Raw genomic sequence first — 23561 nt, 5'->3', positions numbered from 1 at the left:
GCGCGGCGTCCCGCCCCCTTCCCTCAGCCAGTGGCTGCGTCGCTGCAGCGACTGTCATTTGGAGTAACTCAGGAAGGGAAGGGGGTGTCGAGACTGACGACACTTTTCAAACTTTTAGCATTTTTTCTTGTTGTTAAAAGAACAGTTTCTGCTGTAGAAAGCAGCAATTTTCGAGTCCAATCTCGACTGGGGAAGAAATTCTATTCTAAGTTCTATTTTGTACTGGGTTGTAGGAATCCGGGACTTTTTTTCGGTGAAGCAGGCGAACACAATGTAGCTAAAAAACTATTTAGCTGCTAAACGGCTAAGAAAGTCTGTTATTTACACTTCTGAAACTCCGCCAGAGTCGGCGTATAACTCGGATACAAACATCATTTCTGAACTTTCAGGGACCCATTTATGTTTTTGGCTATCTTTTGAAAATCGAGTATAGTTGTTGTTTTGTTTTGCCACCATGTCAGCCTCCTCCGGTCACTCCGCGCCGCAGCAGCCGCGGGTCAGGCGCAGCGCCGACGGCTCTCCCACCTCCGGCGGCGGCGGCAACGGCGGCCGCCTGCAGCCCATCCGCGCCACGGTGCCCTACCAGCTCCTGCGCGGCAACCAGCACAGTCCGACCCGCACGGCTCCCCCCTCCTCCTCCTGCTTCTCCTCCGCGGCGGGGAGCCTCACAGGACCGACGAGCTCCGGCTGCCCCAGCCCCACCAGCCCCACGAACGCGGCCGGGAACGGCTCGGCGGACGGCAGGCTGCTGGCCCGGCAGAGACCACCCTCGCCCGAGCACTGCGCGACCTCTCCGGCGTTCAAAGGTAAACCAGAAGCGAGAACTGGCGCTCTTTAACTGGGTCAGGCTGGGCTGCCGCTGGGAGTCTCCATCTTGCTCGGCGTATAACGTTTATACGCATTGTGGCGTTGTTTTTTTTTTTTATTTAAAAAAAACGATGCACCGCGACAGCGAAATGCGCGTTCGGCGTGGCAGTGCGTAAATGTGGCATCGGCGGGGATTAGCCGTCGGCCCCCCCATCGGCGGGCAGCGCCGGCGGCCCTGCGTGGTTTTTCTGCACATTCACGCCACTGGCGGCGGGTGGAACGCGTACGGACGCCGTGCGCCGACTGCCCCTGGCCCGACGGGTGCAGCATTGTGAACTTTGGGGGGCTTTATTATTTTAAAAAAAATATATAAAAATTCATTCGGTGCGCCGAGCTTCTCGGCTAAGCCGCGCGTAAACAAGCCGAGGGGGTAAACACGCCACCCCGCCCCGCATAACGCGGCCGCGGAGATGCGATCACGTATAATCCCCGCCACCCATCTCCGCCCCGGAGGAGCGGTGCACTTCCCGGTCGGCCTTTTGCCGAGAGGGGGCTGGAATCACGGCGGATGATGCGATGGAACCGGTGGGCCCGGGCCGAGCCCCCGGGGAGCCGGAGTGCAGCTGAGCGCCCACGGTCCTCGCTGCCGGTGAACGGCCATTAAATATGCATGCGGCTCATATTCCGAAAATCGGCACGATCATCTCGCCGGCGCGACCTTTCTCCACGCTTCTTAAAATGGCGCGTCGCGGTGACGGCTCGGTCGGGCCTCGGGTGCCCGCTTGCGCGGCCGAGGACCCGGGTGACATTCCGCCGTGTGACCCGTGACGGCTGGCAGGTCTCCTGCAGGACCACGCAACAGTTATCATTCAGTAGTGAATAACCTCATAACGTGAACTGTGACTTTAGGATCTAAAACGTAACGCACACACAAGCAATACCGACAGGCAAGTCTTTTCCGGGACTTTTCTTAATAGCATATAGTGCAGTAGCCACAACCTGACCTCTGACCTCTGCAACCTCTCCAGCTCTAAAAACGTGCAAAGCTCCAGAACACAAAATCGTGTCGACGTACGTCCCTACACCCGCAAAAATGACCAACCATCCCAGGCAAGTGAAAATTTCAAGATATTTGGCTTGAAAATGAAGAGTTTAAGGAAAGTAAAACCTGCATGCAGAGGATGTCAGAGATGGAGTCGAGGTTTCGGTTAGTTCCATTTAACACGCCCCGCTGCCTTGGCGTGTTAGAATGCAATTATATCCAATATAACTTTTTCACCCAAAAGTTATATTGGACATTTCTTTGTACGGGAGGTCGTGGACATTCTGCTTCTTGCTCAGGGAATTTTAAGTCTGACCTGGAGTGGGAACCCTGTACGGATTAAAAAGTGAATGATCTCCTACAAGTAAAAGTCTAGAGATGGAGAACAGAGACAGTAAGGAAATTCTGCAATAAACGCTTTAGGTAAATCTATATTTGATCAATGTTTGACACATGGGGGGAACGTTTGATAACGTTGCAGGAAGATTTCAGGTTTAGTTTTTACTGGTTTGTAGACTTGTGCCGTGGATTTCCCAAAAAGAAATGCATACCAAAGCGCATAGAAGACGGTAATGAGTTGACTTGATTCTCCGCTTTGTTTGCTTGCATTGCTTCCACATTGCTGAAGTATGCCGGGAGCCCAGGGGTAAGGGTGTGAGAGTCCGCCGACGTCTGAAGATGTTTGTCCTCGCTTAACCATACTTAGCCCACAGCCTCCCCGGAGCAGGGCTTTCCAGAACGTTCATCTGGTAATAATTCAGCTCCTCTCGCAGTGAAATAAATAAATAAATAAATAAAAGTGCGGCTCAGCGAGCTCGGATTTGATTGATGGGATGAGAAACCGGGACCCTGGTTCCGTCCGGACGCTGTGAACCATGTCATGCACTGGGACGGCTGGGAGCGTTTTCCGATACGCTACCTTGGCGAGGGTCTCTGCTTCCTTTCTTTTTATCTACTTTGGAGCACCAGTCTTGCTTTTTCACTAAACAAACACACACACAAGTAACCAAACGATTGCTTATGGCCTGATGGTTTTTCTTAGTAACTGATTAACTGATAACAATCATATATTATTTTTCATATTTCATATGTTGACACTATTTTTGTCCTGCCCCTAAACATAAATCCTCCCTCCTTTGTTTAAGGCGCTCCTTGGCGGCTCAGGATTCGAACTGGCAAACTTCCGATTGCGGGCCCTTGCTTCCTAACCGACTAGGCCACCACTGCCCCATTAATATAAATGAATTAGCTGTGTTTTGATATGAATGAAAATGAGTTTGTTTTGTTCGTTTGGCAGTAATCCATGGCATAGTGATAGATCATAACTTTTGGCAGTCATCATGCTTATCGAATGCCAGAGACAGAATTTAATATTTAGTTAACTTAATTTGTAACTAATATAAGTTGTTGTATATGTGAGTAATATAAGAGTAATGTGGGCGGAGCTCCTCCGGACCTGCATATTGTCGGTTCGCTGCGGTGTGTGTTTGCAGGGTGACATCCCTGCCAGGTGTGGAGCCCTTATCCTCTGGTAGCTCTAATAACAATACACCACATTTATGGAAATCTTTTTCCATAACTTGTCCGTCATGCTTCCCAGGAGCCCTTGAGATTTTTCCAGCACGGGATATTTGTGTGTTGAGTGGGATGTGCCTCTGACCTACTTGAACTAAAATACATTCTTTATTCATCATTAAAACCTGGTATCATGATTGAAGGGGGACTGAATGGGCCTCGGATTTTCCATATGAGGGCATCCGACCCCTCGCTACTCCTTCCATTGTTGGCACATCCATTTTCATGGAACAAGCAGGAAATGCACTCACTTATTTCTTTTTCTGCTTTTCCTGAACTGCAGGGTGGGTGATGTACGGTGCAGCATGGGCGGGGCCTGTATTATGGACTAATTTGATTCCCAAGCATCACAGCGCTTGTTCTGTCGTCTTCGTTTCGGGCCGACGTTGCTCCGCCTGCCCCCAGCCCCCTTCCGCCTTTAATTAACATCGGCCTGAGAGAATGCCGGAGTTGCTGGCTGCTGCCTGCGAGGTTTTCCACGTTAGAGAGCGAGCGTTTGGCCAGAGGTGCAGGATAATCCTGCAGAGGATCCTAATCCAGGGCTCGGACCTGAGCAGGACTTCTAGGAAATCTGACATTGAAGCCGCATTAGGTTTACAGTCACCACAGACAGACCAGGGCTGGGTGATGTACGTCAATAAAATAATTTGAAGTAGGGTGGTAGTAGCCTAGCGGGTAACACACTCGCCTGTGAACCAGAAGACCCAGGTTCAAATCCCACTCACTACCATTGTGTCCCTGAGCAAGACACTTAACCCTGAATTGCTCCAGGGGGGGACTGTCCCTGTAACTACTGATTGTAAGTTGCGCTGGATAAGGGCATCTGATAATTCTGTAAATGTAAAATATCATTGTCATAATCTTTGAAGTAGCCTCGACACTATATGCATAATTAACATCTATAATGTTTTTTTTTTTATGGCATGTGTTTTCAGAGTTGCAGAAAATCACGGTAAATATCATTAATTGATTTTATATTCCTGTTTTGGCCTTCCCCTTCTGAAATATCATATTGAGGTAGATGTAAAGTCACTGAAGGTATCGGGATTAGTGGTGAGAACCACGCTAATCTGTGATACGGTAGCTATGGTAACGGCATATTCTTGGCATGTTGCTATACAGTCATCCACAAGACACACACTTGTGGCATTGTACCATGGTACTATGTTAATGTGCTGGTAGGTAAACCTGTGCGCAGAAAAGTTTCTGAAAATTCACTTTTTTACGATTCAATTTTATGCTTTTAAGATTTTTCTATCTTGGAATGTATAGAGTTTTGCAGAATCAACATCGGCCATAACATTTTCAGTAAAAAAAAAAAATCATTTTTTTTTTTTATATTTTTTTTCTTACAGTATGACGTGATTAGAAGTCAAACCTCGCAGTTTGTTTCCTGAGCAGAATGTGAGAGTAGCCCGAAACGTGGAACCTTCAGAGGGGCCATATTGTCCAAACTGGCGACCAAAAGCGCAACGCCGGCTGCCAAGAGCGGCAACCTGCTCTGAGCCCAGCAGCTGTGGCACATTCATGTCATTCCTTTTTTTTCCTGAAGCTTCTGGCCCTGTTGTTCACCTGTTGGCGGGCTGATGCAGTTTCTGATGCCACGCCCTGCTCTCCGAATCGCATTTCTGTTCTCTGGGTTGCCTCCTTGTGTGCGGTGCACGGCGGGGCCAGCAGGACCCCTGACTGCGAGGGTGGATGTTGTACAATAGCGGCGCTGTGCTTCCGCGATGCAAATCGCCGTCCCCCAGGGAACACACAGACTTCCGAGAAACACGTTTCCGAACTTGTAAAACGTCAGAAAACATTGGCCTTCTCTGTTTCGAAGTTGAGCCTCATCTTCCCGACAGGCCGTCATCATGCTACGTACCCTTTTATTAGACTTTTAATTGATGCTTAAAATTGATGCATATTTGCATCAATTTAGCATATTTATGATTTTTTGCGTAATTTAACCCAGGCTGCTGTGCGCAGCCGAGCCCGTTCTCAGCCGCTCGCCTAAATGTCACATTTCCGACCTTTACTCCTACGGCTGCGTCAGCGCCGCTGCGCTTGCTTTCCGAAGCGGCGTGGGAAGATGAAGTGGCACGGCCGCAGTCCGTGTCGGCCCGGCGGTTTACGCGTCTTCTCAGGAGGCCGAGAAAAGAGAACGGCCAGGTTTACACTAGGCTGGGCAGACTTCTTCTTTTTCTTTTTTTATTCACTCTGTCTCATTTATATGCAATCTGTGGTTGTTCTGATTAATGCTGGAACGCGTATTTAATCATTCGTCTTCTTCACAGACCCCCCCCCTTTAGTCATCTTGAACTATATAAACCTTTATATTGCTGGAGCGCTAGGAGTATTGTAACACTGTGTGAGGGCGCATGATGCACACATGCGCACTGAGGTTTTGAGCCGTGGCTTCCTGGCGGCCGTGTGGAGAGGGCAGAGTCTGGCAGTGGTGTTAAGATGGTGATGGAGGTTTCATATTCAGTTATGTGTGCAGTCATCTGAGATACAGCCAGGTGTGTGTGTGTGTGTGTGTGTGTGTGTGTGTGTGTGTGTGTGTGTGTGTGTTTCCAGATGGCCCAGTCTAATTCTGCGCTCTAAGAATGCCCCAGTAATCCAGCGGATTTGCATCAGGTGAACCCCCCCCCCCCACCTGTCACCTGGGTACCCAAGGGGGAGGGGGTACCCTCTGCAACACACACACACGCACACACACACACAGAGTCCAATTCCTCTCACGGCTGTGGTGTGAGTGAAGGTATGAGAGGGCGACACTCGATATCCGGATGGAGAGCGCTGCTTAAATATTCATGCCAAAGTTTCTGATAAAGGGATTTGTTTGTGTGTGTGTGTGTGTGTGTGTGTGCGCGCGCGCATGTACGCACACGTTGATTTATTTTTATTTATGTTTTCAGCCTATAAAACAGGGGATGATGGGATAATTACAGCGGGCTCTCTCCTTTAAGGAGGCTAAGACAAAAATTGCCCGCCATGGCGAGCGCCATCAGATGTGCTGAGTCAGCGAACGAACACCAGACCTCACATGAACCTCCCACTTGTCCACCACCACCAGCTCCAGACGAGCGGGATGCCCCGCCCCCTCCACTTTAACAACACACACCTCCAGTCCTCAATACTTTTACACACCACGCAGACACATGGTTTAGATAGGAGGGTGTAGGTGTAGAAATGGTGAACACACACACACACACATACACACACACACACGTGCCCTTGACCCATTTCCTGCCGGTGTTTTGGACAGCAGGGATGTGTTGGAGGTATTTTTATCAGGTGTTGGGTTGCTGCTCTCACCAGCCCGTCCCCTATGAAGGGTAACAAAGACCTCCAGACCTCTGCAGCAGCAGAAAGACACAAGGGGTTCTAAAGTTGATTACGTTGTTCCAACCCTTCTGATCCAAAGGGTGGTAGTAGCCTAGTGGGTAACACACTGGCCTATGAACCAGAAGACCCAGGTTCAAATCCCACTTACTACCATTGTGTCCCTGAGCAAGACACTTAACCCTGAGTGTCTCCAGGAGGGGACTGTCCCTGTAACTACTGATTGTAAGTCGCTCTGGATAAGGGCGTCTGGTAAATGCTGTAAATGTAAGATCTATCGGAACCCGTGGGCAGACTGCGAGGTCTGGACCGTGGTTTGGTAAAATGTAGGCTGTAATGGTGATGCATCGCATCCTGGTTAAATGAGCGATGATGAAATGTCCGCCAGAACCCTGGTGATTTGAGAAGCCCCACCCACCTCTCTTCACCGCTCCCTCACATGCTGTTGCTTGCCCTTCTTCTCTTGCAGCCGAAAGGCCGAAGGCCCAGCAGGTGCGCAGCGCCATCCGGAGGACGTCCTCCCTGGGCACCATCACTGGGACCTACCTCACTGGGCAGTGGCCCCGTGAATCTCACATCCACTATCCCTCGTGCATGAAAGACAAGTCCACACAGGTACGAACTTCAAACCCGTGTGCTGTCACTCGAGCGTACATGGCCAAAAAAACAATCTATATTTTAACTTTTATTATTGTTCCTTCAAAGGTTTGATTGTCCCAAATAGTAGATAGAACCATAAAAAGTAGGGGTGCAATGTACCCCTGTAAAATACCGAACTTGTTGGTCCGCCCTGCACGGCCCACCCTGTATGGGTTTTATGGACCGCGCGATTTCAGTTTTGCAATTCATTTTGACAATGGTCCAGAAACGTCCTGTGATTGGACGTGAACTCGTTGGGAGGGACTTTTTTTTTTTTTCCCCCATTGGCACTTGCTCTGGTGCTGGCTGTGGAGACCGGGTCTTCTTCTGTGGTCCTGGAACAGTGGACATCACCGTATCACCAGAACCTGTTAAGCTGTAAACACCAGTAGGTGAAGGCCCTGCTTCCGAGTTAATGTCTAGTTCTTCGTTATTTCAACCTTAATAAGCCTGTTACATGTTCCTTATGTTACTGTCCTGTTACTGTCCTGTTCCAAAGTAAAAGTAAATTACAAGCGGTGCTCATTGCAAGTTTAATTAAACTAAAGTAAATCACACTATTGCAGAAAAATCAGTCAGACAAACCGGCCTTCATAAAGGGCAAACACAGGCAGTGCAAGTGTAACATTTAACAAAAAACATGTAGACAACAATGAGACCGATAGCGCTAAACTATTGAAATAAATAATAAATGTGCAAGGTAAAATGGTGCAAATACTGCCATGCAAAATGGAATAGTGCAGTAATAGATAAAAGATGTCCTAAAAGTGCATTTCACACCTGTTACAAACTGCAGCAAAAAACTTTTTCGCAAAAATTGTTTTAAACAGACCTAACGTGGCGCCTTAGATAAAACACAAAAAATACAAGATCTTCAAGCACATACGAAGAACCTTAGGTTTATCCGCCATTAGAATTGACCCAATCTTCTGCAACCAAAGACAGGAATGCGGCTTTATTTGTGGTTTGCTCTGGTGTTCTTTGTAAAATGAACTGTTCTGAATTGCGCAATCAAATCCTTGAAACAATAAAAGCATCAGATCTGTTGTGAAGGTTATTCAGGTTTAAGGACATTCTGCAGCCACAACTCTTGCAGACTAAAAAAAAAAAAAAAAAGTATGTCACTATTTTCACACTGGTGCCAACTGCAGAACTGTGTCCGAAGCACTGGACAACATCCTCAGTGTTTAAAAAGATAAAAGTATGTTTATGGTACTATCTAGAAATAGGACGTAGCTCCTTCCATTTTACTTAGCGCTTATACAGCAGAGATAAGAACAGAGGTTTTCTCTTTCTCCCTCATGCATAAGTGAGCCAGGCAAATGTAATTTTACCATCGAAAGGAAAAGTGTGGAAAAATGACAGTTCAGGCTAATTGTTTTATTGATGTGGTGTGTTGATTGGTCCGTAATGCAGCAGGATTTCCCTGATCAGGGAGGACTGATCGTTCTCTGTACAAATGCATGAATCTGCGAACTGCTGTAGATGTTATATATGTCAGCCAAAGGGGTGTGCTGACCTACATAAAGTTCACGTCCTTCGTTTGAAGTGTGCGTCTGCCTACAGCACGACTCAAAGTCCTGATTCCCCACCAAGAACAGGATCACCGCAAGATTGATTATCTGGAACGTTGGGAAGTTTGGCACGGCCTGTGTTCGAAATACGAGCGTGCAGGATTAGTGAAGGCCGCTGTTTTTTTTTTGTCTTTCGACAGCCAGGTGCCGCCTTCACCTGATGTCTTGGTGCTATTCGCCCCGGCTGATAAGACCTCAAACGAGCATGTTTCACTCAGATTGAAAGCGAAAGACGCTCTGGGGGGAGATGATAGCGAGCAGGAAATTATAAAATTTAATACAAACAGGGTGTCTGGGCCAAACGATATGCACAAAGTATAACATTATAGTGATGATGATTTTATATATAATGAACTATTCTTAATTTTAAGGCCCCAGTTTGAATGCAGAACAGGCTTGCTGTCTCTTAAGAAATGCTGAGTTTTACTTGTTGCCTTGACAACAGCTCCTGGCTGAAGAAAAGTGCCTCATCATTAACAGCTGACAGTGGTTCACACCACACGCGAAAGAAAAAAGGCTGATGCTTTTGTAAGATTTAAAACTTTTTTGGGGGGGGATTTGATGACCAACGGGTGTGAGAGGCTCTACTGGATACCATCTGAAGGATCTGTAAGCAGGTCAGGTGGTCTTCCTCACACGCACCTGCCGACAGGTGAGAACAGTATACTGCGCTCTCCACAGGGCCTGCCCGCCACCTGCCGCTCTTCTCCAGGTGCGCCATCACCTGCAGCGCCACATGTTTTACGGCCCCGCCCTTCCCCCGGAGGCCACAGGAGGCAGCGATTGTGGGCGTTCCGCCGCTGATCTCGGATCAGCTCGGAATCTGATCCTCTGCTCTTGACTTCCTTTGTCTGAGTCAGTCTCAGGGTCACGGGACTGGGGAGTCTGCGATTTCATACCGTTTGTGCTCGGCAGGCCCAGTTTAGCTGAGCGTGTGTGTGTGTGTGTGTGTGTGTGTGTGTGTGTGTGTGAGCGAGCAGCAGAGATGTCGCTCACGCCCAGGCGCTCTGACCTCAGCCATCCTGTTTTCACCCTGCTGCCTGGCAACGGCAAAACTAATTACCACCCTGCCAACGTACCTTACAAATACATACCACACACTGCGTACGGTCATTGTCTCTTTTATAAACAGGCACATTTTATCTATTCATATACACCCACCTATATTTATACAACATGTACTGCGATTTACTTATTTATAGACTGGCTCATTTCATATTTTCATATACACACATATTTATATACCACATCTGGGGCAGTGGGGGCCTAGCGGGTAAGGAAACAGACCTGTAATCGGAAGGTTGCCGGTTCGAATCTTCATCCGCCAAGGTGCCACTGAGGTGCCACTGAGCAAAGCACCGTCCCCACACACTGCTCCCCGGGCGCCTGTCATGGCTGCCCACTGCTCACTCAGGGTGATGGTTAAATACAGAGACACATTTCTTTGTGTCACCGTGTGCTGTGCTGCAGTGTATCACAATGACAATCACTTCACTTTCATATGAATTAAGATATTTACTCATTTAGAAACTTGCACTTTTCACTTATTCATATACCCACACACAAACTTCACATGATTACGTGTTCATCTTACACACGTTTATGTACAGGCATGCAGACGTATGTCAAGCACCGCATTTATACACACACGTACACACCCGCCTGCTCTCTGACACGCATGCTGAACTGGCACATCAGTATATGTGCATGTTGGCCTGCATTTTTGCATGCATGTACATGTCACTTGTACACACACACACACACACTTACTTGCAAATAACCACTTTGTCCGGTGTGAGCCGGACGCGGTGCAGTGCAGCGCAGCAGAAAAGGGCAGGTTCGATGAAGAATGCACGCCGAGCAGCGCGGGCTCACGCCGACTCGGACACAGTGCAGTTATTGTTCCGCAGCCGCATTTTTACTGCCATGCACAGAACCGGGAATAGCCTGCTTCTGTGGGAGCATTACACTTTTACCAAGCTGGATTTTAAAGGAACTGTAACGTAACCGTTTCTTTCCGTCGTTAAAATCAGCGGGGTGCACTTTCACAACAGGCCTGCGTCTGTGTGTGTGTGTGTGTATAGAGAGGTGTTTGGGCATTTACAAAAGGACAGGTGGAGCACACACACACTCCAACCACAACACAAAGCGAGACATGCACAAACAATTGTACTTATTCAAAGAAAGAAGAGAAACTGCCTAGTGGGTAAGACACTCGTATGTGAACTCAAAGACCACAAAGTGTCTCCAGGGAGACTGTCCCTGTAAATACTGACTGTAAGGCGCTCTGGATAAGGGCTTCTGATAAATGATGTAAAGGTAAACTGATAAACTGAAAGTGTCACCTGACCTCGAATGCCCAGTATGAAACACACGTCACACATGCAAACACACCATATACACAGGGCTTTTACTAAGTTTTGGGTCATGTTAAAGGTTCTTTTGTACCACACCTACCAGCTAATCCGAATAAAGTGTTCATGACACTACCCCTCCTGCAACTCATTAAATATCTTACAAATGCCAAATGTAAAAGAATTGTAAAAACAACTTTAGACCATTCATCTGGTTCAACATGCAACCTTTAGTCTTCAAACCAACACTACATGACAGCTGATCATTCGTAAGAGTTTGAATTGAGACAGACAAATCACATGTAGATCAAGTTTGCATGTCTTTTCATCCGGGTGCCTTGGTTTCCTCTCAAGCAGAAATGCAGTTTAGGTGTGTGTGTGTGTGTGTGTGTGTGTGTGTGTGTGTGTGTGTGTGTGTGTGTGTGTGTGTGTGTGTGTGTGTGTGTTTATGTGTGTAAGAGTGAGTCCTCGCAAGTAGTTGCTTGATTGTGTGTATGATGTGTGTGTTTTTCAGACCCCTGGATTTTGGTGTGAAGAAAGAGGAGAAGAGAGGAACACACACCAGCGCTCTGCGTCTTGGGGCAGCGCCGACCAACTCAAGGAGGTACACACACACACACACAGGCCAAACTCTAGTTTCTAGACTAACATGACGACTCTTGATGAAGTGTAATTATCCTATGTATTTATTAGGGTTGTAACTGTACACAAAAATCCCTGCGGTTTCCTATGTACCTTGGTCTTAAAGTCGTGGTTCAGTTTGGTGCAGTAAAGTATGTTTTCCTGTACTTAATACCAGTCAAAATTTGGACACACCTACTCATTTATGGGTCTTGCATTTTTAACATTTTAGACCAAACCTGAAGACACAGGACTATGAAAGAAAAAAACACTTGTGCATAAACAAAGAAACCGCAAACATTAAGCTAGTCCTGAATGCAGAACACTTTCTTATCATTCACGCATGTTAATGAGCTTCTCATCATGAAAAAACAGATTCATCAAACATACTTCACTTTCTCCTGATACAACAAATACTAAATATGATTCTTGCATTGGATTCTTTAAAATGGTTGGTAGTGTATGGCTTTTTTTTTTTTTTTTTTTTTTGATTAAGTGGTGTTGAATGAACAAAGGAGAGTTCTTAAAAAGAAATGTAGTATACTAAGGATACTAAATTAAAACAAAGATAAATATCATTGAAAAATATCAATAATAAAAATGTTCATTAAGGTGCACATTTAGAAACTGTACAAAACATACATTATCGCAAAATATTTAAATTAGAATTGAGTAAATATCTTGTTCTTCTGTCTTTTTTTAAAGACATAAAACGGGTGGAGCCTGTGCATGACTGACATTGCATTTAAAACATTCGAGCGTTGGATGACCTTTGGCTGTGAAACATGCAGGAAGTACGTTTTGAAGAAATGCACTTGGGATGATAAGCAACATCTGTCACACACTGTCGCTCTTTAATACAAGAACCACGCGTCCACCGCTGTTACCGTGGTGTCACACCACCCTGCACCAATTCCCACAGCCACACACAAACGGATGTTATTTACATTTACATTTACATTCACAGCATTTATCAGATCAGTAGTTACAGGGACAGTCCCCCCTGGTGCAACTTAGGGTTAAGTGTCTTGCTCAGTGACACAATGGTAGTAAGTGGGATTCGAACCCGGGTTCATAGGCGAGTGTGTTACCACTAGGCTACTACCACCCCTGATATTTGCTTAACAAAGTAATGCATAGCGAGAGTCATATGTTGCAAATATTATATCTGTGTATAAATCTTATAGCAGGAAATACACAACACAACACTGCTGAACTGTGTGTTTGGTGGTGACGTCACCCCGACTCCCAGCCTCGAGAACTCAGCTGCTGTGTATAACTTCCTGTGTGGCCGCGCGCTTCCTGCGCTGCTGCTGCTGCTGCTGCTGCAGTGGTATGGTGCGGCAGAGCCGGGGGGTTTATCGCCGCTCGCCTCTCGGCCACGCCCCTCGGCAGGCGCAGTGGACTGCAGGGAGCAGGCAGATAACGCTATCTCCCCTCGTAACTGCGATTTACGGCCCTCCACCGCCGACGGCCTTCTTCCACCCTCCTCCACCCCCCCACTGCGGCTCGGGGGACAGTAAAAGGATGACGCAGTGCTGTGCCTTTATAGCAGCGTATTGCTGTAATTGATAGTTTTTTGGAGTGTGTGGGGATTTTATTTATTTATTTTTTTGCAGGTGTAACCACGTATTTGCATTTCCTCAGTATTTTAATTTTTTTTTCCTTCTCTACCATATTTCCCCTGGTAACGTCTGCGTGGGTGTGCTGCCGCACCTGGATGTTGCCGTTCCTCCCCAGAACAACCACGCGGCGCCCGTCCCCGCACCAAACCGCACGCCACCGGGGTTCGCGCCGTGGCGGAAAACTTGCCCCTCCCACTCTCCTGATTAACTGCACAGTCCTCCAACTGCCACATCACCGTGACTCGCCATTCGCGCTCGTGTCTATTATCATCATCACCAGTGGAGTTATTCTGATTTGTGTGCCCGTGTCCTCACTTTAAACAGGACTTATATGTCCTTACACAGTTTTATCCAGCGCCATGTCAGTAGTCCTCACTTAGTGGCTCCTTAAGTGGTCCCAGGCAAAGAATATTGACTTGTCAGTGATCAGGTGATTTACACCGGACTGCTCTCTGCCTGCTGATGCATGTACACACACACACACACACACACACACATTCACATAGAGCTTCCTCTTTGGTGCCAGCACATGTTTGTTACTATAGTGAAACTGGTGAAGTCCGAGTGGAATGAAGTGTGTACACACACACACACACACACACACACACAGAAAACCTATGATAAGAATATGCTCCGGTGTGGGCTTCCCCTCAGTGTACCTCGACATATGCGGCCGCCTTGTCACCCTTGGCAACCAGACAGGGTAATTTAACATAATAAATAACAACATAAAGATAATGACCGCTAATGATCCAGACTGAAAGAGGGTTAATTAAATCACATCCTAAATATTCCAAGTATGAGCAGTTACGTGAAATGTCACCGTCTTTTAAATGTTAAGACTTGCCATTTTTAAAAAGCCTGAAGATATCCAAACACATTTGTTTGTTTCCTTTCAATAGTCACAGATTGTAATAAAATAAAGGTCAAATATTTATCTGTATGCGCTGGCATTGGCCAGGAATGATGTACATTTCCTCTCGGTCATCCTGCACTGCAGCGTGCATCCATAGGTGTTACGTAATAGTTTATTAATAGATTAGCACTGTCCACAGTAAACTGGGTTCGACTGACCTCTAGTGGTCATACTGGGCCATAGCACACTGCATAAAGCAGGTTGGTAGTAGTGAGTAACTCAGTTACCTATGAACCAGAAGACCCAGGTTCAAACCCCACTTGCTACCACTGAGTCCCTGAGCAAGACACACTGAGTGTCACCAGGGGTCCCTGTAACTACTGATTGTAAGTGTTCAGGATAAGGCTGTCTGATAAATGCTGTAAATGGAAATACTTAAAGGTGTGGGTGGCAAAAATGAGAGTATTATATTTAAAATGATATTTTTGATCATTACATGCATGTCTCTGCAATGTCACAATGTATTTAAAACTAAAATCTGAATATCAGGCCAGTAACTGCAATGAGACATTTAGTTAATCGTCTCTGTCTCTCTCTCTCTCTCTCTCTCTAAATCTCTCGCTTTCCCTGTTGCTCCATCAGCAGATTGCTAAACTCCGGCTGCAGCTCCAGCGCAGTAAGCAGGCGGGCCGCCACAGCAAGGACCGTCTCTCCCCGCCCCAGGGCTACACGCTCACCACCAACACCACCATCCAAGCCCCGGTGGGTCTCTGACCAGCATCCCACACTTGTTCTCTGTTGGACTTCCATTCCTCACTAATTGCAGTGTTCAGTCACCCTGCAGCGCGCTGGCCAGTGGTCAATCACGCTGATCACAAATGAACTTCCCTGTACTCTTTGTGTGTGTGTGTGTGTGTGTGTGTGTGTAACTGTGGTTGGTCTGAACAGTGAGTGTGATTGTCTCCCGCAGTCGCCCATGTCGAAGCCAACGCAGATGTCGCTGTCCAGCATCACCGTGCCGAAGCCATCCATCTCCAGAGTGCCCAGCAGCATGGAGGGCATCAACCATGAGCTGGAGAAGGTCTTCATCAGAGACAACGGGGAGAAGGAGGAGCTGAAGGTGCATGAATTTCTTGAGGACGTACACAGGGGAGGGATGTGTAGTTCAGTGGGTTCCAGTTCCTATCAGACAGGCTGTTATTGGAGACTGGGTCATTATTACTCCCCAATTACCTGGGCTTGGGACAGTCTCAAAGAAATACACTGTCACCTGCATCATTATTAGAAGCTTTATAGTATTCCACTATAGTATTCATTTTTGATGATTTAAAGCATGTTTCTAGTCTATGCTAGTCTATTATTGTTTAAGGCTTCACAATTTTTTAACTTCTGCTTAATATTGGTTTCTTTACATCACAGGCTATTATTAGAATATTTGATAAATTTGACCTTTTATGAAAATTATACTTAATAACATTGTCAATTATTGAAAACTTGGCCGTATTTACAGGGTTGTTGAATTTATTGTGCCTTAATTAAAAATGATTTAAGTATTTAATGTTAATCATTATAAATCTGTCCACTTTAAACATTCATTTTTATGAATGTTTGCTTAAAATTGCAGTCCCATTGTAAGCCCTGTTGGTTATTATAAGAGACAAGAGACTACGCCATTATTGGAGAATTTATAGGATTCTTGAGTTTATTGTGCCTTAACATTTCATTTTTCTGAATTTTATTAGAAGCTTTATAGTATTCAACACTGTAAACCTTCATTTTATTTAACGGATGCTTGAAATTGAACCATTGGTTTATTATAAGGTTATTACTTACTTACACTATTTACAGTATGCTTGAATTTCATGTCTTAAAATGTATGCCAGCATTGCTGGGCTCTCTCACCCACCTCTTCCTTCCTTTTGTCAGGCTCTGGAGGTCCCAGATGGGCGGCGCGCCCCTTTCCCTCCCCAGCAGCGCAGCAGCAGCAGCAGCCGCAGCGTGGACACGCAGACCCCGTCGGTGCCTGGCCGCTCCAGCAGCTGCTCCAGCCTCTCACCCTGCCCCTCGCCTGCGTGCCCGCCTGGCTCTCACAACGGCAGCCCCTACTCCACCGACGAACTGCTGTACGACCGCGACAGAGGTCAGGATCAGCGCCTCGGCGGCCATGTTGATGAACGCGCTCATTTCAAACCAGGGTTTAGTGTGTTGGTCAGGGACTCTGCGCCAATAGCATCATTTAGTTGAAAACATGGCTACCGGCTCCACGGATAACAGCTTCTCTCTCCCCATCACACAGACAGCGGCAGCAGCTCCCCCCTGCCCAAATTTGCCTCATCGCCCAAACCCAACAACAGCTACATGTTCAAGCGTGAGCCACCTGAGGGCTGTGAGAAGATCAAGGTGTTTGAAGAAATGTCGTGAGTATTTCCTGCTGTTTTAACACAGCAGAGAATTGGGGGGGAAAGGTGGCCGCTGTGAACCTACAAAAAAAAATCCACACCTAATGAATCTTTCTGCAACTTTATATAACTACAGCTTCATTTAATGCTGCTGTTTTTCTGTGACCAACACAAAAATTGAATTTACTTTACTGAATTATTATGTAGATTAAAACCAACTGGTTAAAACTCTTAAGTGTCCGAGGATTTCTGAGTTTTATGCTTGCAAAATATTATGACATTATTATTTTTAATATGACATTAAAAATTTACTTTTTTTTTTTTTTTCCTCAGAATTTAACCTTTCCCCAGCTTTGATAATTTATTTTTTATCTACAATGACCATCTTTTTTTTCCCCCAGTGTATGCAGGGTATTATTGGTCTCCGTTTTTGTTCTAGAATGAGTACCAGTCGTTCTTCAGTTGTTCATACTGTTCATGGCATTTGTTTTCAGACCTCCTAGTTTGTAAAAATGAACCATAATATATTAATTTAGATTAAATACCATATTTAAATTCATACAAGCAACTGAAAGGATCTCCTTTGTGCCCCTCAGGTCCCGACAGTCCAGCTCTGTGCCTCTGTTCTCCTGTCCTGACAAAAACAAGGTGAACTTCATCCCCACCGGCTCGGCTTTCTGTCCGGTGAAGCTCCCTGGATCCCAGCTGCAACACTCCAGCTCTGAGCGCAGCGAAGGGGACGAGGACCCCGGCCCCAGCTCCGCCCATCTGTCAGCCACGGTCCATTTCCCCACCCCCACTCAGGTCTCTACCAGCACCAGCACAGATGACCCCCCAGAATCACCGGCCACCTCGCCCTCGCAGCAGCAGGGGGCGCTGTCACAATCACCCTCACAGCAGGACTTTGCCGTTAGCTAGACCCTCTCACGCGCAGAGCTGGCCTCTGTCGTTTCCACGCCGCCACACCCCCCGCATTGTCGTCTGCCTCCCCACACCTACCGCCGACGGACCCCGATTCTGTACTGAAACCCCTCTGTCTGCATGGCGTACCAATAAGGTCCTGATCCACATATACATTTTCACGTTCCTGCCATCTTCTCTAAGCACTGTTACTGGCAGGGATCAACATGTTCTGTTAATACTTCACCCTGCGCAAGACACGCCTCCTCCGCCCCCGCAGGAACAGGGTTGGGCCGATAATCCATGGCATCTCCCTTATTTTTGGGTCTCAAACACACACGCTACAGGCCAGACGTTTTTAAAAACAATACACTGCTCTTAATTGCACAAGAACATTAGAAACACTTAAAACAGGAACATATGCTGTAAATGTAACCGAAGAGTTTCTTCACCACCCGCTGATTCACTTCAAACTTTCCAGTAATTGTCGTACGGAACGTACACCTGACCCACTGCTTGACCTGCAGTGTGGGTGTGTAAATATGGTATACATATCACCGAGGGGTGAACGCCAAATGGGCATAAGTGAAATTTACAGGACAAAAAATGACTATATTTTTACTTAATGTCATTTTTTTTTCCTTTAATAAATTCCTAATCACTTAAGGGTTATTAATTTTGCCAGTACAACAAGCTAATCAAGAGCTGATTATTTGATTTGTATATCTCACTTATGCCATATGGTTCTCACCCCTTGGTGTGCATGCATCTGTAATCAATAATTATCAGCCCAACCCTAGTTGTTAATTCATGAATGGATATATGCAAAACCATTACTTGTTTCAGGAAGAGAAGCTTTCTGTGCTTCACGCCATTTTAGCAGCAGGGATGGGAGTCGAGTAACGCCACGCCTACGAGTTGCATCTGTCACCCCCATTCCGCCGAAGCCCGTGCCTACATCCAGTTGCGAACTCGCCCAGTCGGCTAAAATTCCGATACCAAAGCTAACGTGTCACTCATTTACACTTAAACAATCTTGGTCCAGAGCGGCCCGAAGGCTCCAAAAATAATCGGCCTGCGGTCGCCGCCAGCGACTTGCGCAAGGCGGAGTATTACAGGCTTCAGCAAGGGTTTCGCTGGGTTGGGGCATGCCTTTAAACCTGCTAGTATGTTGAAGATTATGTGTCGTGTACCCCCAACCATAAATAAGCTCTCTATTATAAATGTAAAAATGTCCATATATTTATGGAAAAAAAAAATATCTATATATACACACACACGGGGGGGTTGGCTTGTTAGAAATGAAAACCATGTATTGCTGTGTTATGTTTACACTCTTAACCAGGTTGCATTTCTTTAAATCGATTGCTCTAAACACACACACATACACACACACACACACACACACACACACAGATTGTTGCACAGTGTACGTTTTTTAGCGCGCCGCTCGGAGTCTACACTCAGGTAATTTGGAATGTATGTCCATATAGATTGACTCACATCTTAAGTGGTCTTTCTCCCAGGCCCACCTTGCCCCGCCCCTTTTCCTTCCCCATCACTCCCCAGTTCTTGCAACATTCCATCTTGGTACGCATAGCGTATGAGGTCTTAAAGGCATGGCACTGTTGTGTTGTGATTATGTTAATGGTTCTGTTTGGAGGTGGCCTCCACCACCACCACCACCTGAACTAAGTGACTGCTCGCAAGATGTGCACAAATGTACGGAGACACACATTCCTGCAGTTTGTTTTTGTCGACTCCTACAGCATGATGCAGTAGTAACATTAACCCATCGCTTAGAGAGGAAACAAACAGAAAAAGTCATCGTCATCACCATCACGAAGCATTTAGAAGGAGCTTCGTATGGCGGGATCCTGATCAGTTCTTCTCAGCCATGTTCCTGGTAGCCCTCTTCAGTGTGGCTTTAGGCTCCAGCCACCAATGCTTCCATCCCGCGACGTGCGTCGCTACCTTATTAGTGATGACCTGGTCCTGCTTCAATAAACGGCTGGAACTAAGGAAACTTCTGGGAACCCGAGGAGCCTCAGGAACCACATCGACTCAAATGAGAGGTGCTGATCAGGACACCACATCTAGTCCTTCTTGACGTTTGTATATTTGGGGCTGACCCCCGACCCCTGTTCATTTTGCAGCGTGTCCAGTAGAGGGTGGACTTTGGCTTTTGAATCTCAGGCAGGAAGGTGATGGTGCAATTTTGCATCAAAGTTGCATGATTGATTAAAGTGGCCAAAACCCACTGAAAAAGCAACAAAAAGAGAAGGACTTTGGTTAAATGACTGTGTCATTGATTACGTTGTAATTATTTATTCCCCCCCCCATAAGAACCAAGAGCATTCCATACACACAATAAACACACATCATAATCATTTCAGCCGCATCCTGCATCGTACCCGTCGGCAGGCTTTAAAGATAAACAATGCAATTTTTCTACCCCGCACCTTATTAAAAAGATCTGATATTGTCACATTAAAAAAAAAAAAAAAAACCACAATTGTTGCTTTTGGTAAATGAGACTCGTGCAATAATAGTGTCCATCCGGTAAAGTTTCCTTTGGCGATCCTTTTTTTTTTTTTTTTTTTTGTGAGAGAGATCCAACGATCTCTCCCCCCACACATGGACAGTGAGGTACAAAGCCGAGCCAACGTCAGCACACGGCCATGGAGTACCAGTTCACCGTCCACCAATCAGCAACTCAAGACAACCTGCGGGTTTGCGGTGGGATTAGTGAATGGCTTCTGTTATCTTTTGTCCCTGTAGGGAAGGGGGAATTAATTCCTAAATCTTCCCCTTGCTACACACAAAGCTTCAAAAGCGCTTCAGTCATGTGAAAAATAACCGCAAACGTAGAGCATTGTTCGATATCACCGAGCCTTGAGGCTCGATAGTTCTCTCTTACCGAGCCTGTGCTGTGTGCTGAAGCTACGGCAATAAAGGTTGCTTCAAGATGTGTCCATAGGGTCCACTGTCCCCTAGGTCGGGTCACCGTGTACAGCCGATGGCATCGGGGGCCGCGCTCTCTTTTCTGTGACGTGGCTCGTCGTTTCATATTTTTAGAGATGATCTTGTGTCTTATTTAAATAAAGTTCTTAGATGAAATTGAGTGTCTCTTTCGTTGTGTTTGTTCAGAACCCATAAATATATGGGGCCTTTTATCAACCTTCCCAGATTCTCCCACTCCCCTCCACTGGCGTCCTGCAGCCGCCCCCAAATCAGTCAAAATACTGATGCTGACCTACAAAGCCAAGGAAGGATCAGCCTCCCTCCTACCTCAGATCCCTCATCACTCCTCGCTCTGCACCTCGATCCCTCCGATCCTCCGGCACTGCTCCACCAGTGCCACCGTCTCTCACGGCACCAGGAAAGCATTCATCTAGACTCCTCTCTGTCTTGGAGACCCTGTGGTAGTGAATGAACTTCCACTGCATGTTCCAACCGCTGAGAAAACAAACGATTTTCAAATGCAAGATAAAAATCTTCCATTTTATGAAATACTTGGGCCCTATGGCTCCTACATACACAGAAGTTATTTACAGATTGGGTTCTAGATTCAAGGGATTTCAATGACTGGCATTTTAAAGCTCTGGATAAGAGTGTCGGCCCAATGCTTTAACGTATGTGATTAAATACTGCCCCCTACCGGGTGAAGTTTATATTGTCCTATCATCAAAATCTCATTTTACACATCTCACCTTTAAACAGCTCTTCTAATGTCTGACCTCATTTCTGTGCCACTGTTACTTTATAAGCAAATTACATTTCATATCATATTTTACCTGATTTTCAAATACATTGCTTGCAACCATATATATATATATTAATATCTGGAGAAATGCTGGAACATCATAAATCATACAGTGTGTGGCAGGCATGCGGCATAACTCACCTGTCTGTCAGCGTGGCCCCAGGCTCTGGATGCCTCCGTGTTCGGGTGTGGTCCAGGGTTAAGAGATTTTCCATCAAACCAAAGACCCCTTCTCACCAGCACTGAAGACATCACGAACCATTCCGCAATAAAAATATTTCTGGCCGTTTTTGAAACGCTCGAAATCTGTTGCCCTTCTGCTGGTCGCTTCGTCCACCGGCAGTTGTGGGACACGTACATCCTCCACGCTGGACACACTGTACTGAGTTGTCTCACTGCAGAGCCGAGAGTCTGTGGGGAAAAAGAATGAAAAGACATCCAGCCTTTTGTCAAATGATTTCTAATACACTTCAATGCAAATTAGTTCAGCTGGGGCAGTGGTGGCCTGGCGGGTAAGAAAGCCAGGCCCTGTAATCGTAATGTTGCCGGTTCGAATCCTGATCTGCCAGCGTGCCACTGAGCAAAGCACCGTCCCCACACACTGCTCCCCAGAGGACAATCTGCTCTACTATGAATGATCATATTTGTAACTGATATTAAATAACTGAAATGTTAAAGGAACATAAAAGAGTAAAAAAAAAAAAGTTCTAATGATCTAAATGTTATAGGACAAATTGGGTTAACAGGACATTGCAGACAACACCACCTAAAGGGACTTAAATACTGAAAAAGAGAAACTTATTTTTGTTGCTGTGAAACTCTGCTTTTAACCCTTAATCACCCTTGGTGAGCAGTGGGCAGCCATGACAGGTGTGTGGGGACGGTGCTTTGATCAAGGGGACCTCAGTGGCACCTTAAAGGTTCGGGATTTGAACCCTCATCCTTTAGCGGGTAAGATAGCAGACCCGTTACCGGAGGGTTGCAGGTTCGAATCCCATCCCCACACACTGCTCCCCGGGAACCCTGATTCAGGGTTAAATGCAGAGGACACATTTTGTTGTGTCACCGCAGCGCATCACATCACTTCTCCGGTACCGGCCGATCTAATTTTTGACCAGGCCGCCCCTTTGAGAGGCGATTTAGCGTTTCAGGTTTGCCACAGCATGTGTACAGAGCAAAATACATTTTTACAAATGACCACCAGATGCCAGTGCTGCACCGACTCAGGATCCACGGCAGCTTCACAAAGGCCGCGGCTCGTAGTACAACATGACACGACGTAAGAGGAGAGCTCTTTACACCTCACTAAAACACACAACAGACAAGCATGTCCCCAGTAAAGGGAGCAGTTAAAACCCAATCCTCATCGACTCGTGTCCCGGCAGCTGTACAGCTGTTTCTTCTGGACTTTTGTCATGCCTCAAAAAAAAAAAAAAAGAAATTGGCTCTGTTTCAAATGGGACTAATCGGATTTGTGGGAAAACGCATTCTCTGCCCTAATCGCAGCCACCCTGCCATCCTTACAGGGAGCGCATAATAAAAGGTAAAACTGTCTTTCACAAAGAAACAAATTATGAAGCAAAAAGCTCCATGTAATCCTCTGTTTTCAGCCCTTCTTAGCGGCGTTAGCGTTCCGTGCCAATTTCCAGGAATATTAATGCCCTTCCCCAGGAAACACTGCAAACGCTACTATCGCCAAATCATGTGCCATCATACAGATTTATCAAAACCATTGAATAGGTTTTATGAGATCATGCAAAGGGAAAGGCCTGTTCATGCGTGTCGAAAATCCACCCGACCTCAGATTTAATATATACTGCATTACAGAATATACATATGCAAGGAAAGAATCTGCAGCGGAAACTGGACAGACACCATTGATGGTATCATCATGGATTACATGAGGTTGACGCATCAGGCCTCCATGCAGTAGCTTTAGCAGGTAAATAAACATTGCGCCACAGGCCTTTTGAAATATGCAGAGTATGGATAGAGTGGCATATAATAAATGAATCAAATATCACTACAAAAAATGTCTTTATTAAACCTATTTAAATTAAAGGCTTGTAA

The 23561-nt window shown here is 46.2% G+C and overlaps 1 protein-coding gene across 2 annotated transcripts; it reads left to right on the top strand.

Annotated features, from left to right (window-relative positions):
* Positions 1 to 68: 68 nt before the first annotated feature.
* Positions 69 to 20845, top strand: glcci1a (glucocorticoid induced 1a). 2 transcript variants are annotated; one of them, XM_028963440.1, is made up of 8 exons: positions 69 to 806; positions 7227 to 7372; positions 11839 to 11928; positions 15072 to 15188; positions 15397 to 15546; positions 16353 to 16566; positions 16723 to 16843; positions 17422 to 20845. In XM_028963440.1, exons 1-8 carry the CDS (start codon positions 455 to 457, stop codon positions 17741 to 17743), a joined length of 1512 nt encoding a protein of 503 aa, XP_028819273.1. In that variant the 5' UTR covers positions 69 to 454; the 3' UTR covers positions 17744 to 20845. The 2 variants fall into 2 exon arrangements, with proteins under 2 accessions (XP_028819273.1, XP_028819272.1); XM_028963439.1 differs by having other exon boundaries at positions 15069 to 15188.
* Positions 20846 to 23561: the final 2716 nt, after the last annotated feature.

Source organism: Denticeps clupeoides, chromosome 20, assembly GCF_900700375.1.
Source record: "Denticeps clupeoides chromosome 20, fDenClu1.1, whole genome shotgun sequence".
In the NCBI taxonomy this organism is placed as follows: domain Eukaryota; kingdom Metazoa; phylum Chordata; class Actinopteri; order Clupeiformes; family Denticipitidae; genus Denticeps; species Denticeps clupeoides.
The sequence above is the reverse complement of the archived record's forward strand: the minus strand, read 5'-3'. Positions and strand labels throughout refer to the sequence as shown.

What these genes read in the sequence shown, in the direction of transcription:
- glcci1a (XM_028963439.1), top strand. Translation starts at nt 455, where the DNA reads ATGTCAGCCTCCTCCGGTCACTCCGCGCCGCAGCAGCCGCGGGTCAGG. An exon ending in ACACCACCATCCAAGCCCCG is followed by an intron (nt 15,189 to 15,396) that starts GTGGGTCTCTGA and finishes TGTCTCCCGCAG; the next exon opens with TCGCCCATGTCGAAGCCAAC. An exon ending in GGGAGAAGGAGGAGCTGAAG is followed by an intron (nt 15,547 to 16,352) that starts GTGCATGAATTT and finishes TCCTTTTGTCAG; the next exon opens with GCTCTGGAGGTCCCAGATGG.